This window comes from Anastrepha ludens, chromosome 6, assembly GCF_028408465.1.
Source record: "Anastrepha ludens isolate Willacy chromosome 6, idAnaLude1.1, whole genome shotgun sequence".
Lineage (NCBI taxonomy): Eukaryota > Metazoa > Arthropoda > Insecta > Diptera > Tephritidae > Anastrepha > Anastrepha ludens.
Genome location: NC_071502.1, coordinates 108097411 through 108114282, shown reverse-complemented (window position 1 = coordinate 108114282; position 16872 = coordinate 108097411). Strand labels below are relative to the sequence as shown.

Below are 16872 nucleotides of genomic sequence, written 5' to 3'. Positions count from 1 at the left end.
ATTTTCAAAAATATTTTTTTTATATATTGAAAGTATGGGTTGGTTGGTTTAAGGGAGACCCCGCATCGGAGTGCCACATAGACCGCAAGTTGGGTCCGTTGTGTTGCCCCAGAGCTCATTATATTGTATGACTTCCCCACCTAACCGAGATTTTTACTATAGATTTTTATCCAAGATATTAATTCGTTTCGAGAATTTAATAAGAGATTCGATTTTCACGTCCGAGAGTACTGAAAGATTGTCAATTGTTGGAGAGCCTAGAAGAGCGAGTAGACTTCTGACTAGGCCGGGACAACTGCACAGCAAATGCCTGCTCGATACTACCTCATCTTCGTCCTCGCAGTATCTATACAGGTCGTTTTGAGGAACCCTGAGCCGACGTGCGTGAGTGCCCAAAAGGCAGTGGCCTGTGATAAGAGATATTATATGCCTTAGTTCGTGTTTCGAAAGACTTATAAGGGTTTTTGTCTGTTTCAGATTGTAGGATGGCCAGATTTGTCTGGTCGTAACGCAAGTAGTTTCCACTCGCCGCTTCCGATCAGCAATGCTGTGAAATTGTCGATCAACTAACATTTGATTGCAGCTTTGCAGTTACCTCCGAATCCACTGTGGCCCGGTATCCAGATAACTTGGACGGAATTCTGAACACTTCTCTCGTTAAGAGATAAGAGACAGGATCGAACCACATCTGAGTGGGTATAAGAGGAGCTGAGTGCTCGAACGGCCGCTTGACTGTCGGTGAAAAAGCGGATATCCTCTAGTGATATTCTATTTTCTAAGAGAGTTTTCGCAGCATACCAGATAGCGCATACTTCCGCTTGGAATACGCTACAGTAGTCGGGTAATCTAAATGATAGATTGATGTGAGGGGAATTGGAAAATATTCCAAATTCCACTTTGCCGTCTTGTTTTGAACCATCTGTATTTATAATCAGAGGGCTATCGATTTCGGTAAGATTTGTGTTCCATTCTTCCCTGGTTGGGAGTGAACAGGAGAATAGCAAGGGTGGTGATGGAGGACATACATGATAGTCTATGTCGGAAGAGATAACAGGGTTCCTGTTCAGTATGGTCGAATGGCCAAGATACTTATTCCATTTCGATATAGCATTCATGCGTGTCGCTGCTTTCGCTGCAATCGCTTTGCCAGCCAGATCGATAGGGAACAAGTGAAGCAACGTGTTTAGAGCCTTTAAGCATCCTGTTATCAGGAGGCAGGCTGTTCTTTGGACTCGATCTATTGTGGCTACTCTGCACCGTTTTTCGAGTGCTGTCCACCATACAACCACACCGTAGAAGAGTATCGGTTTGATGAACGAAGTATATATCCAATAAATGATCCGAGGTGAAAAGCCCCAGGTTTTGCCTATAGCTTTCTTACAAGTATAAAGAGCTATGAAAGCTTTTTTACATCTGTTTTCGATGTTCAATTTCCAGCTCAACTTCCTATCAAGAATAACTCCTAGATATTTAGCTGAATCAGATAGGAGTAATGATTCCCCTTTTAAAGTAATTGTTTGCAGTGGAGGAGATTGTTGTTTCCTATTGAAGAGAACAAGATCTGTCTTTGCTGGATTCGCATTTAGTCCGCATTCGGTGCACCATTTTGACAGAATATTGATTGAGCGTTGCATGAGCTCAGTAAGAGTATTCAGGTGTTTGCCTGACACGCAGAGAGCAATATCATCTGCATAGACTACAACCTTGCAGCCTGCTTTTTCGAGATTTCGAAGCAAACTGTTTACAGCGAGATTCCAGAGAAGGGGTGGAAGTACTCCGCCTTGAGGAGTACCTTTGACGGCGTACATTCTCATGCGGCTTAACCCAAGCTCTGAAGGTGAAAGTACAGGCTTTTAAGAATATACAGTATTGCAGCACCATTGGGCGCATTTAAATGGCCAAAACTGTAAACTCAACTATCTCAAAACTACGTTTCTCGGCCTGGTGTTGTCAAAAAAAAAACAAAAAAAAAACAACTGTTCAACAGAATTGTCTGAAATTTTAATATGTTGGCTATCGCCCGTTGTAGAATCATATAATTATTTAAATTATTTCGTATTTTTTTGATTAAACAACTGAAGAAAAAACCAGATTTTCAGAGTGTAAAATTTAAAACGGCGTCAGTTGGTTAATTTTTTTAGTATAGTACGGAACATAACTACAGTCATACTGTTTAATATTTTTTTGGTTTTTGTGTTTCAGATAAATAGAAGAGCCAAAATGGACAACACGGTCCAGGCCCGAACCGAAAAAAGAAGTTGATATGACAAAAAATGAATTTACCAAAAGGCGAGGATTTCAAGGAGGCGGAGCGGGAAGCTGAAAAGTCGAAAGGTAGCTGAGGTGATATTCCGGCGCATGCACAAATTTTGGATTTCTAGAAAATAACTAATAGTTTTCAAGTTTCTTTAACTTGAATTATAAAACATAAATATCTAAAAACGCAAAAACTTGTATTAAAATTTAAATATAATTTTCATTGCCCTCTTCTCCATCCTATATTCAAGTACATACACTAAGAAAATACCTGTATATTTAAAAATATAATTGAAAATTTATGTTATGTATTTGCTATGTAATTAAGTACCTCCATGAATAAGTACAAGCCCCACTACATATGCCATCGAGCTTACCACGCAGTTATAAAAATGCATTTTGATTCAATTTTAAAATTGTTACTTTACGGTTGAACTGAATTGCAGACTTACCTGAAAAGAGAAACAGAAAACATGAAATATTAGTGAATGGAACAGATATGTAAGTGTGAAAATATATATAAATATATGTACATGTGCACGTATTTTTAATATTATAGACTCAGGGTACAGATAAAATGTATGAATGATTCGTTGCTTTCCGCGCGTTAAATTAAAGAAAAGCTCTTGCAGAAATAAGATATACTTGAAATTTTATATGCCTGCAGTTTTAGAGGTAGAATTATGTGATACAAAATATGTATTCTTCTCCGGATTATGATTCTCTAAATTTTATTGGAAAGTTTATATATTGCGTACTGTCCTAGTTGCACAATTTTTACAAGACTTCAATCAGCATTAAATTTAACTGAAAATTGGTGTGCTAGAAAAGGAGTGTAGATAAACCTATTACATGGGTTGCATTAAAAAAGATGAAGAAAGTTTCCTTGTTTCAAATACATTTAGAGAGAAACCAAATTTCAGTTCTGACAAAAGGAATTCCTAGGTTAGTCTTGGATAAAAAATTACACCAGAACATACAATGACTACCAACAAAGCTGCACATTTTTTCAACAGATTCTTGAAAAAATTTTAGGAATATTACATAGGCACAATTGGACATGAAAGTCATTTATAATGGGGATACAATCATTATTGTTCTGGTATACAAACACTAAGTAAGTAAGTTTCGTTCTTGTTTTCGATAAACTCCACCCTTTGGTCTGTTTTGTCATCACAGTGGTTTTGTGTATTCACTCAACTGCTGCTCTTGATGTCAAGACAGGTATTTCGACCCCTCGATTTGAATTTAAAAGCGGTTTTTGGGATCTCTGCGCTGGTTTTATACACGTAGCCCGAAAATTGTTGACTTGGTAGTCTCAACAGGATTCTCAAACTATTCTCATAAAATGCCCGGATATTATTTCACAAAAATCGGTAGCAGCTCATAGTTCTTGACAGGGACGAATATGGAGGAATTGCTGCAGCTATATTGAACCGAGGCTCCACAAAAGCCTGCCAGTGTATACTTATCCAGTCATATTCTGAGCAGAGATTTTCGAAATACAAATACGATTAGTGTCATATAGTTAAGTTGCTATAAAGGCCCTAAATGAATATAAAGAACTTCGGAGCTTGTTGGCGTCTGCAAAATTCTCTTCAACTTTTGGGGCCGCTATAAAAAAGCAGCATTTGTGATCTGTTGAGAAGCATGAGGGAGTTGAAAGTAACGAAACAGCTGATTGCCTGGTGAAACTCGTGATCCAGATCCCTCCTGCGGAGCATTCAAAGGTCAATATGCAGAATCGCTGCTCAATGTTTTCCACCCAGTAGCGTAGTCGAATAGATCTCATGGTAGGTAGCATAGTTCTAAGTACCAAGAGAAAAGAAATGAACAGTCTATGAAGTTCTCTGCTCATTTTTAGAGTATCGCAATTTTCTCAAATTTTATATAATTTCAAAATTTATATTTTTTGTAATGTACAATAATATTTTTTAAATTTTCAAAATTTAGAATACCAGTCAACAAAAAACAAAAGCAGTCAGAGAGATGCATGACTCTTTCTTATAGGGTTTGTGAATGAACTCTATGATGAAAGTCCAAAGAAAAGGACACTTAACCCTTTCGGTCCGAACGGGACTTATATGTCCCGGCACATGTTTGAAGATACCTAGCCTGGAAATTAAGCGAATTTAATGGACTTTATTTATCCCATTTCGTAGTTAATGCCATTCTTAACGGTATTTCCTTCCGTTATTTGAAGTTAAATGGTAAACACGTGCTCATTAGTCAAAAAACAAACGCAAAAGTGGACGCGAATTTTGCAAGTGGTAGGTTTTTTGCGATTTTTCGTGGTTTCTTCAAAGTTTACTGAAAATATATTTATTTATTGTGCTAGTGCTCTATTATTATATTGAGGTAAGTAAGTAAAAGTTTTTGTGTTATATATAAAAAATTACTGGCATTTTTATCCTGGTGGGACTTATGTGTCCCACCAGTATTCTTGTTTGCTCCTTACCATAAGTAAAAACCAATTTTTTTATAGTGTATTACTTGCTCATTGTTTTCTTCTTTTCACTTTACTGAAACTAAATATATGTTGAATTCATAATAAAACAAACTTTTATATAAAACGATATTGGATCATAAAATACTAAACGGGACAAATGCGTCCATAAAAATACTGAGGGGACATATAAAGGGGCGGTTTTTTAACCGAATACAATTTTGATGGCACAAAACACTTTTATTTCACCCATTGCAACTATTAAACATATAAAATAATTTGTATTTCCGTTAGCGGCTTTCCGTACCGAAAGGGTTAAAACAAAAACTAGAACGTGACACTCTCCAAACTTCAGCTCTCCCTAAATTATTGGAAGCTTGAACCTGCTAGCCTAAGGCTTTGCGTGAACCTTTTGATGGTTCTTTTAAAATGCTACAAAAAATGTTTTTTTAATTGTTTTGAGAAAAACATACCATATACACAATTTTTTGTTGAAAAGAAAAACTTTTTTTTGTTAAAAATTTAAACAAAACCTTTATTTTTGCCATTTTTGAAAAAACTCCTTTCCTGCTTTTTTTATTTCATTTTTTCAACAAATAATTGGAGGCTCGAAAGTGTATATATACATACATACATACCTGTGATCTTTTATGAGAGTTCTTCTTACGAGTTTTATCATTTTTATTTAATTTTTTCGGCAAAATATACGTTTTAAGAAACTTTTTGTTGCAAAGGAATTTTTTGTTTTTGGTGTAGAAAATTTAAGCAAAACTTTCATTTTTGCCTTCCGATTTTCCTCTTTTTTTTCTTGTGTTTGTATTTTCAATATTTTAGGATACCCTTATACTGATTTTCAAAAATTACAAAAAAAGTTTTTAACAAAAAAATTAAATTTTTGTTTTTTTTTTAATATGTTTATGTCCCAAAAAGTAAACAAATTTATAAAAAGAAGTGAAGATATTTCGTTTTGAAAAGCACTACACAAAATTTTTCAATATTGCATAAATCGTAAAATTTCAAATAATTACCAAAAATTCAAAGAAAAATTTAAAATTTTTTCAGCTTACTTTTATATATATATAATTTTTTATACTCATACCTACAAATAAACTAATTTTTCCAAACTTTCACGACAATTTCTTCAACACCTGCATCACTTGACACAGAGTCACTCTTCAGTTTCAATAAAATTATGTTTGATACAATTTTTATAAAAATTTTCAACATTTATATTTTCTTTTTGAAACCTCTTTTCATTTCCAGCCATTTGAAATTTTTTTAATAAAAAACAAAATACTCTACCTTTAAAATTTTTCGCATTACATTAACGATTAGTGCTGTGACTTACTTAAAATAGCCTACTTACAGGCGCTCCTTCAGCCGTATTTTGCACTAATTGTTTTCTTTTTTTGCTTTAAATTCAATGCATGTTTGCATATCTCTTAACTCATTACACGCTACCTCATTCGTCCCGACCCACTCCACTCTGGTCTCAGTCTGCCTCACCTAGCACTTCCGGTTTTGTTTTTAATAAATTATGCGCAATCGCCGTTAATTAATGACATGAATTGCGATTTTTTTTTGCAAAGCAAACACACACCCACTATGGCATATGCTAGCGAAAAAATATATGACTGCTGGCAATTATTTTAATTGTTAGTTTTGTGATAAGCAAAATATGTGCTTTTACTTGCTGGCACGCAAAGTCAGCATTGAACAAATTTATGGCGAGGCAATAAAAATGTATAAGTATATACGTACAGACAGAGTAAGTTTTCATGTTATTGCAAAAACCAGTATATACACATATATGTACATATGTATATTATTTACACAGTAAGTATGTGGATTCTAAAAATAAAAGCATTTTAATGTTTTGAAGGCTGCAAGGTGAAAAAAAAAAATTATAAAAATAGTAAAGGCATTTTTCATAGAAAAAAAAATAATAATAAAAATAAAAGAAAATACTAAAGCAAAAATATAGAAAAGGCATTTTACATAGAAAAATTCATTTATTAGTAAAAATATCTTTCCTTTTCACACATCTTCTTCACCTTCATGCTCTATTGCTATATGTGACCCAAAGCAGAAGTGCTTTTATTGGGGTTCTTTGTTTTTTGTTTCTTATATATTTTATCTCTACTTTTCTATTCATTTATTTTTCAGTTCATTGCATTCCATTCTTCATATCCGCATAGCTTATTAATATTTAAAATGATTTACGCTGCGATCACAACGAAACGAATTCAATGAAAAATTATGCGCCTAAAAGATTGCTACAAAATTTGCAATGCAAAAAGGCAGCACGCATTGCTTCAAGTCTCAATTCTTTGATACAATACAAATCTGTTAAAAAGGCGTTAGAGGAGTTTTTGGTTTGGCTTTAATAATATTTCCAAAAGTGCGAACCAGTTTTTTGCGACTAGTTCGTCACTAGTTCAAAATAAATCCAAATAAAACACTGATCTAGAATTTGCTTCCACTTTTATGAAAAATTAATATAAAATTTAAAAATTAATGCAATAAATGCATTTATAATTTTGTGGAAAAGAAGATTGTAGAAACGTTTGTAAGAAAGTTGCCGTAGTTCGGCTGCACAGGAGTCACTATAATTGCATCCCCAGTAAATGCGAACACTCAGCAGTAGCCGCTCTGTACACAAGAAAAAGAACTTAGTTGCGCACCTAATAGATATAACTATTCAAAGTTTGTAGTAACTGAGAAGCATTACAACAGATATGTAATAAAAATTAGATCTCATATTTCGATTTGAACTCTATTTTCGAGCTAAAGAGGAAGGATTGAAATTGAAAATCATAGAAACTTCGTAGGCTAACATTCCAAAACTCTCAATTAGCTTTTACGAGTACATACAAGATCCCTCCAAGTGAAATGCATGCAAGAAATCTCTCCTTTCCAATGTTCGAAAAACTTATACGTGAAGCTATATTGGATACAACTGAAAGAGAAATCACCATGAAATAACTTTGGTTCTTCTAATAACTAAACAAAATTTAAAGTTATTAGAATACAGACTTTTTAAAAATGATTTTTTTTTTACTTTTATGTTATTTCAAAATTAATATATGTTTTTCAAAATCCATCCATCCATCCAAATCCATATTTTTTTAAATTGCTAGATCTTTTCAAAATTTGTATTTTTTCAGGATTTTATATTAACTCAAAACTCTTACTATTTTTTCAAAATTATATATTTTTTTTAATTTTATATTTTTCAAAACTCTTTATTATTTTTAAAGATTTTATATATTTTCATAATTTTTTTTTTTTTTTTTTTAAAATTATATATTTTAGTAAATTTTATATTTTCTCAAAACCATCAATCTTATATTTCTTCAAAATTTTAGATTTTTCAAACTTTTATATTTATTTAGAACTCTTTATATTCTTTCAAAACATTAGATTTTTTCAAATTTCATATTTTTTCAATTCCATATTGTTTCAGAATTGTATGTGTTTTAAAAATGTAATTTATTTTAAAATTTTAGATTTATTTAAAATTTTATAATTATTCACAATGTTCAATATTTTATCGCGTGTACAACTAATTAATTTCGTATTTGTTACTAACCTCATATCTATTTATGTAGTTAATATTTTGACATTGACAGCTATTCTATGTTAAAGCACGCCAAAAAATCAAAAACACACAAATTTTCTTCATTACAGTCAAAATGTCAAATTACGTTCCAACAAAACAGCATTAGCGGGAAGGTTTGCTTTTGTTCTTCAATTTAAAGAAAAGTGCAACAGAAGCACATCGTTTACTCTCAGAAGCTTATCCTGAATATGTCAGGGTGGTTTGCACGATTTAAAAGTGGTGATTTTGACACAGAAGGCAAAGGCGATCAGGTCCATAAAAAAACTTTGAAAACAAGAATTGGAGGCATTACTCGATCAAGATCCATGTCAAACTCAAGAAGAACTTGGAAAAACATTGGAAGTCACTCAACAAGCCATCTCTAAACGTTTAAAAGCAGCCGGATACACAAGCAAGGAAATTGGGTGCCACACGAATTGAAGCCGTGAGACGTTGAGAGACGATGCATGTCTGAAATGCTGCTTAATCGCCAACAAAAGAAATCGTTTTTGCATCATATTGCCACTGGCGATGAAAAGTGGATTCATTACGGCAACCAAAAGCGTGAAAGATCATATGTGAAGCCAGGCCAACCAGGCAAATCAGCACCAAAGCCGAATATTCATGGTTTTAAGGTAATGCTCTGTATTTGGTGGGATCAGAAGGGTTTGCTGTACTATGACCTGTTAAAATCGGGTCAGACTATCACGGGAGAGCTATACAGGCAACAATTGATACGTTTGAAGCAAGCAATAGCCGAATAACGGCCAGAATGGGCGACCAGACACGAGAAATTGATTTTCCATCATGACAATGCTCGGCCACGTGTTGCAGTACCGGTCAAAAATTATTTGGAAAATTCCGGATGGGAAATTCTACCTCACCCGCCCAGACATAGCTCCTTCTGATTACCATTTGTTTCTAGTTCGGGAGCCGCTGGTCATTTTGATCTCATCATTTCATGCCGACTGATTTTAATACTGAAGGCAGACGCCATCCATGGGATGACGAAACCAACCGTCACCTGGTCCAGTAGCGATGGGTACGTGCGTACGAGGCTGCGAAACGTGTCGAAAAAAAATTTTTAACAACTCATTTTATACCGGTTAAAATTTTTTTCATGTATTATTGACATTTAGTAGAATAAAAAAAAATAGTCAGCTGCGGGGTAGAGGGGGGGAAACACGTCAGCTGAACAGGTGAACTTGTAAAAAAATTGAAAGGTAGGGGTCATTTTGACCGCATCATTTCATGCCGACTGATTTTAATACTGAAGGCAGACGCCATCCAATGGATGACGAAACCAACCGTCAGCTGCTTCAGTAGCGGTAGAATTTATTCAAAACTGTTTATATTCTTTCAAAATTTTTTATTTTTTAATTTTTTTTTCAAATTTTATATATTTTCAAGATTTACATTTTTCAAAGTTATATATTATATACAATATATTTTTAAATTCAATATTTTTTTTAAATTTCTATTTATTTAAAACTCTTTTTGTTTAAAAATTTTATATTTTTACCGAATTATATGGTATATTTTTGTATATTTTATATTTTTGTAAAGCTTTACATTTCTTTTTAATTTTATTCTTTTTCAAAAGCTTAGAATTTTTCAAAGGTTATATGTTCTTCAAACTTTTATATTTATTCAAAATTTTAATATATATTGTTTCAACATTTTATACTTATTGAAAACCCTACTCTACTCTAAATTTTATATATTTTTTTAATATTAATATACATTTTTCAAAATTTGTAACATTTTTTAATTTATAATTTTTAGAAATTTTATATGTATTCAAAACACTGTATTTTTCAAATGTGCATATTTTTTTATTTAATTTTTTTTGTTTAAAATTATTGTGAAACTTTACTCAACACCTCGCTAGAGCGGTATTTCGAACAGATTTTCTGCACGTTTTCCAATTATGAAACTGGGAAAGATTACTCAGCAAAGTCTAAGATATTAAAAATTTTGAACAAAAAAATACATATATTAACTTTTTTCTCAAAAAAGTTTTAAAGTATATTTTATCCTAAAATCAAAAATTCATAGAAATGTTGAAATAAACTGAAAATAAATAAGAAATTTTCAAATTATTAACTCTTGTCAATATTTTTTAAATATAATTCTATTACTAAAATAATAATTATTAACAAAATTCCAAAATACTTGGCATGGACTCGCTCTTTGCCATTATTCAAGAATACAAATAAAAACTTTCTTCTTTTTCCTAGTTTTCTATTCCTGGCAGGCACCCTTGGTGTGAGTTTGATATGCAGCCAAGTGTGCGATGGTATGAGTGCTTGGTATTTTTTCTTGAGCGCATTGACGCGGTTGCTATGCCATATTAGAATTTTTATGACAACATTAAAAGTAATAAAAAAAAAAATGCAAAATAATGTCTTTTACTTGAAAAATTTACATTAACAAATATTTTTAATATACTTCTTAGCTATGCTTTTCATTGAGAACTACCAGAAGTTGTAGTATTTTTTAGACATTTAGATATGATTTTCCATGAAATGTATTCATTTCTTATGCATCCCTGTTATATTAAAGAGCAGATGATCTCAGCCGTGGGCATTTTTTTGACAACCAGCTGAGAGTGGTTTTACTTATTGGTCTGTACAATGAATGCTGTTCTTGTTGTAGCAGCATAAACATTCCCCATGCATATACGAGGAGTATCCTTGGCCGGATATAAATTAGGGTCGTTCCGGTTACGCAGCACCGACTGTCATAGAGTCATACAATGAACGCTCTCATCACTTGCTTTTCCTTCCAGAAGAAGTTCCATGATATTCTCAAGAGGGCACCAGAATCAGTAGCGGCATTGTCGGCAAATTTCCAGGCAAATATATGCGCCACTTTGCTTCATTATTATCGCTCCTTCCAACAGGCTATTTGTATTATAAGTATGTTTACTCTGCTCCACTTGCTCGATTCTCCCACATTCCTGCTTATCTGCTTATTTTATATCCCTCCACTTTTAGTCGCTTCAGTATTCCTTGTAGCCACAGTTACGTTTTCCATTTGGCCCTGAATTATATTAATGCCTCCAATAACTACACAAAAGCGCTTCATTTGTGCAACTTAATGTTACTGGCACGTACTTGAAATCATTGAAATGCGGGTGTTGGATGTATTTGCACTGTCAGCCAGATCCATTAGCATGAAGTGAGTGAAAGAAAACAAGCATTCGCACTCTTTTTCTCTATGCACTGTCACCTTCCCATTCCAAGCTCATAAACCACATTTGCTAATGATAATTCAATGCTGGGGCAGGAGAAAAGCTGCAGGGGGAAGTAGTTGAAGAAAGTTAAGGAAAAAAGTAGAAGAAATAATTGCAGTGCATAATGAGCTGCACAATGAGTGAACAAGTGATTGGTCGGCACTTAGCTCTGTTGTATGGATAGAACATAGAAGTATGTCTACTATGCAAGGAATGCCGGAGAATAGTGTCTTTAGATAAGGCGTCTGGCTGTGAAGTCGCAAAATATGTCTTAGCATTCTCGCCAGTTACTGGACAGGCACTATGAAAGTGATAGGCAAAATGTGGGGTAAGGCAAATAATCATATGGACTAACACAGAAGAATAGATGTACACATGGAGGTGTTTGTATGTATATGTTGTATATAAGTATATCTATATTAAATATTTATATGTACTTGTATAGCATTCAGTTGAATCCAAAATATTTCTATGCTCAGCTCTCTCCAGCAATTTTAGTTTCAAAGTTTGTATTCTGTGTAAAATACATAACAATTATGTGCATCTGTGTTAGTTAGCATTGCCGCTTGCTGAAACGTGTGCACAAATTTACATTCCTCTCGTTTAGCATTGGCGTCCGTAAATATTTGTGGCGGCAGTTATAACAATGGTAACCGCAACAAAAATGGCAAGCGTTTCACTGGATAATTTGGTCAGTGGCAATTGCGAAACGTGATCCAAAGGAGCATACTCACACGTTTTCTATACAGTAATAGGCAAATGTCCTTCCACACGTATTGAAGCCAGAAAAAAATTATGTGAAGCAAAATTGTTGGTGTTGTAAAGAAGCTAAGCGCAAAGTGAAAAAAATGCATTGGTCTTTGAAAAAAAAATAAATAAAATAGTGAGTCACTGAGAATCGTTTCTTTAAGCATTTTTGGTGTTTGGCATATTGTCATACGTCTGCGTTTTATGGAGAAAACGCGCAAGACAGTTAGCAGTAAACCTAATTTCTTCTCGATTGCTAGCAACAGTCACTTCACAATTGTGCCATATGATATTAGAACATAGTGGAAGACAAAATTGTGTGAGTCAAAAAATTTTGGAAAATATAAAAATCTTCATTTTCGAAATTTTTATGAAAGTTTAGCGGATTTTTACATGTTTTGTTAAACGGTTGGGACTTTAATTTATTCTGTTATTTTTAGATGATTTTACGTGATCTCTTTCATGTTGGAATAGCCTCTGCTCAGCTACTTTAGTATGAAAAACTAGGCTTGGAAATAGAAAAAAAAATATTAAAATTATTTATAAATTCTTAATTAAAATATTTTTATATAAAATACTAAGCCATGAAATTTGTATGAAATAAAAATTGCTTTTATTAATAAAAATTTTTATTTATTGTAGAAAAAATTACACTGAAGTTTTTATTAAAAAAGTCACTTTTATAAGAATAAGTTTTATGAAAATTTTTAATAACATCTTAAATTAAACTGGTTATCATTTGTTGCAGTTACTTTGTAGTAAAATACGCTGCCATACAGTTTTTATTGAAAAAAAATCTTTTATGAAAATGAATTTTACTAAATTTTTTTGTAAATTCATAATTAAAATTTCTTTACATAAAATAATATGCTATGTAATTTTTTATGAAAAAGTTAATTTTGTAAAAATAAATTTTAGTTCAATTTTTACTAGCTTCTTAAAAAATAATTATAAGGAAATACTCTACCATACAATTTTTATTTAAAAAAATAACTATATAAAAATAAATTTCATTATTATGAAAAAAAGTTTTATATACCTAATATAATTGGCGCGCACACCCTTGTTGGGTGTTTGGCTGAGCTCCTCCTCGTACTTGTGGCGTGCGTCTTGATGTTGTTCCACAAATGGAGGGACCTACAGTTTGAAGCCGACTCCGAACGGTAGATATTTTTTTTTATTTTTATGAAAAAAAAAACTTTTATAGGTAGAAAGTTTATTTACACTTTTAGCGACTTTTTTTTAATTATGGTGTTATAATTGCTTGCAGTTGCGTTACATAAAATAATATACAATTGAATTTTTTCTAAAAAATAAGAAGAAAATCTGCAAAGCGTTTGTCGTTTGAAAAAGTCGATTTATGGCTTAACGCAGGCCGGCAGAGATTGGTCAGAAAAAATAAATGATATATTAATGAAAATGGGATTTAATCGGTCGAAGTCAGACTGCTGCGATTTTTAAAAAATAAGTCTAAAAGGTATCAATATAATAGTCGTCTACGTCGATGATTTAATAGTTGCTAGTAGTTCGAGAGAATCAATTAAGAACATTTTAAATAAATTGAATGAAATCGTACAAGCCGTAGATAGAGGTCCAATACAGCACTACCTTGGAATACAAATCGAAAGAGATGGAAGTCGGGGTGAAATTAAAATTCATCAAAAGTTGTACATCGAAATCGAGGAATGGGGTATGTCAGATTGTAAATCTGCAGTCACACCGATTCCTAGTGGGTGTGTATTACAGAAATGCCCGAATCTTAACTGTGTCGGAGACTATACTAAAAAGTTTCAGTCGTTAATGGGTGCCTTAACTTTGTCAATTATTTCAAGGCCTGATATTTCGTTTGCTGTTTCGAAGCTGTCGCAGTTTTGCAGCCATGCTCACCATGAGCACTTTCTTGTGGCGCAGCATATTTTACGTTATTTAAAACACACTGTTAACATGAGTTTGCGATATTCTAATTCTGATGAGTTTGTATGTTACTCAGATTCCGATTGGGCATCTGATGCTTCAGATAGAAAATCATGCAGTGCTTTTGTGTTTATGTTTGGAAATGGGCCGATACAATGGGAATCTAAGAAACAACATGTAATAGCTTTAATCTCAACTGAAGCTGCATACATTTCTATGTGTCAAGCGGCGAAAGAAGTTATGTTTCAACGAAATTTACTAAGAGAATTAGGATTCAAGCGGTACGTTCGGTTCCCAACGGGCATCTACTGTGACAATCAAGGAGCTGCATTTCTGGCGAAGAACGAGTCAACTTAGAAAAGGAGCAAACATATAGATATTAAGTTTCACTATATTAGGGAACAATGTAGTCTAAAAGAATTAAAAATTAAATATGTTTCCACTACAGATAATGTAGCAGATGGTTTTACGAAAAGTTTAAGTAAAATCAAACATGAAAAGTGTTGTAAAAAGTTATTGAGCAGTATAGATATATAATTTAATGACATTGTTTAGTTGTACCTTTTTTTCAAAAATGGTGTGAATTATGGCTGAGCCGGAGTATGTAAGATCATATACTCGTACTATAATATGTTAAGTGCGATCCTAATGTATATGTAAGATTATGTACTATGTTAAGTACAACCCTAATTCTCCACTATGTTTATCCGTTATCACTTTCCAATATTATACTGTAACCTTATGCTATTTTTGTTATTCCATTCAATAAATCGTGAACCGCCCAACGTTAAACAACGTGTCTTTTTCTTAATAGCTAACAAGTTACCAGGAGCCTGGACATTTTTCACTATGTAAAATTTTTTTTTTGAGCCGTAAGCCCTGGCAGCCAGTGCTCCTTTTTTTATTGTAAGATAATAATTTATTGTTATTTTCCATATATTAAATTAAATTAAATTAAAATTTTTTTCATTGAAATTTTCATTAATATTTCTAGCGCTTTCTGCGTTTCAGTTTATTTAGTTTCTTTATATTAATGCCTTTGTAATTGAAAAAATTACATTTTACTCATAAAATTATTTTAAAAAGCTGAAAATTGTGTAACCAAAATTATAAAAAGGTTGTGCCAATAAGGCATGCCAAAAACTTTATTTTTAATCTGTTAAGTTTTTAAATTAATTTTTTATGTTAACTTTTAAATGCATCATTACGTAACATACGAGGGGTGCCTTTGATATGTCGGGATTAGAGACCAAAAACAAATTTTAATCATCGAAAATCACTTTATTGTTTTTCAAAATATTCTCCATGAAGATCTATTCACTTTTACATGCGTTTGAACCAATTGTCGAAGCACTTTTGCCACTCTGAATGAGGTACCTCCAGAACATGCATTCTGAATGCAGCAACTGCTTCTTCAGGTGTCGAAAAACATTGACCTCTCAGTTTGCTTTTTACGTACGGGAATAAAAAGAAGTCATTCGGTGCCAAGTCAGGACTATACGGCGGATGACCCATTAATTCGATGTTTTGAGTGCTCAAAAATGCAGTTGCTGGAGCCGATGTGTGAGAACTCGCATTGTCCTGGTGAAGAGTGATCCGTCTTTGGCGATTGGTTTTCCTAATTTCATGGAAGACAACTGGCAAACAAATGGTTGTGTACAAGTACCACTCAGAATTTACTGTTCTGCGTTGTTCTAGTGGTACGGTTGCGACATGTCCAGTTTTTCCGAAAAAACAGGCGACCATTAGCTTGGAAGTGCTTCGTGCGCGAACAACTTTTGTTGAATTTGGCTCATCTTGAAACACCCATACAGTCGACTACTGTTTACTTTCGGGCTCATACGCGTAAATCCATGATTCATCACCTGTCACGATGTCATAGACGTGTTTCGAAGCCCCGCGATCGTATTTTTTGAGCATTTCTTTCGACCAATCGACACGAGCCTTTTTTTGAGCGATTGACAAATTGTGTGAGATCCAACGCGAACAAATTTTTTTGACAGTCAAATGTTTATGCAATATTGAATGTGTGCTGGTTCCACTAATGCCTAAAATTGTCTCAATCTCACGATAGGTCACATGACGATCTTGCAATATCAGTTCGCGCATAGCATCAATGGTTTTCGGAACAACAACTGATTTTGGACGACCTTCACGAAATTCGTCTTGGAGTGAACTACGACCACGATTGAATTCACCATACCATCGATAAACACTGGTCCTTGATGGAGCTTCATCGCCAAAAAATGAATTAAGTTCATCCATGCAATGTTGCTGAGTTAATCCACGTCGAAAGTTGTCAAAAATAATCGCACGAAAATGTTCACCATTTAGTTCCATTTTTGGACCGAGATGAATCTTTTAAGTTACTGTAAACAACACAAATAGAGGTGGTATTTCAAAACGTTCTGAGTACGGAAAAGCCAAAAAATGTCAAACTTTGCGATACAGCTGTCAGTTGCCAGATTGCAACACCGGGGTTGCGAAAATCCGAAATATAAAAGGCACCCCTCGTACATTTATTCATCATTTCAGTAATTAAATAAGAAAAAAAAGACAAAAAGAAAATTTGGATAATTTTCAAAATTGCATTTGCATTCAACGATAGTTGATCCAGATTAAATTTATGTGAGTACCTGAATTTTTCACAAGAAATTAAATTTCATTCAG

General features: G+C 33.2%; 1 protein-coding gene across 1 annotated transcript in view; it reads right to left on the bottom strand.

Annotated features, from left to right (window-relative positions):
• Window positions 1-2017: 2017 nt before the first annotated feature.
• The window catches only part of LOC128866847 (protein kinase C, brain isozyme-like), a 91490-nt gene continuing 76635 nt past the window's right edge, over window positions 2018-16872 (bottom strand). The window contains exon 3 of the mRNA XM_054107860.1: window positions 2018-2708. Coding sequence (XP_053963835.1) covers window positions 2705-2708 — 4 coding nt within the window. The 3' untranslated portion in view covers window positions 2018-2704. The remainder of the gene's footprint in view (window positions 2709-16872) is intronic.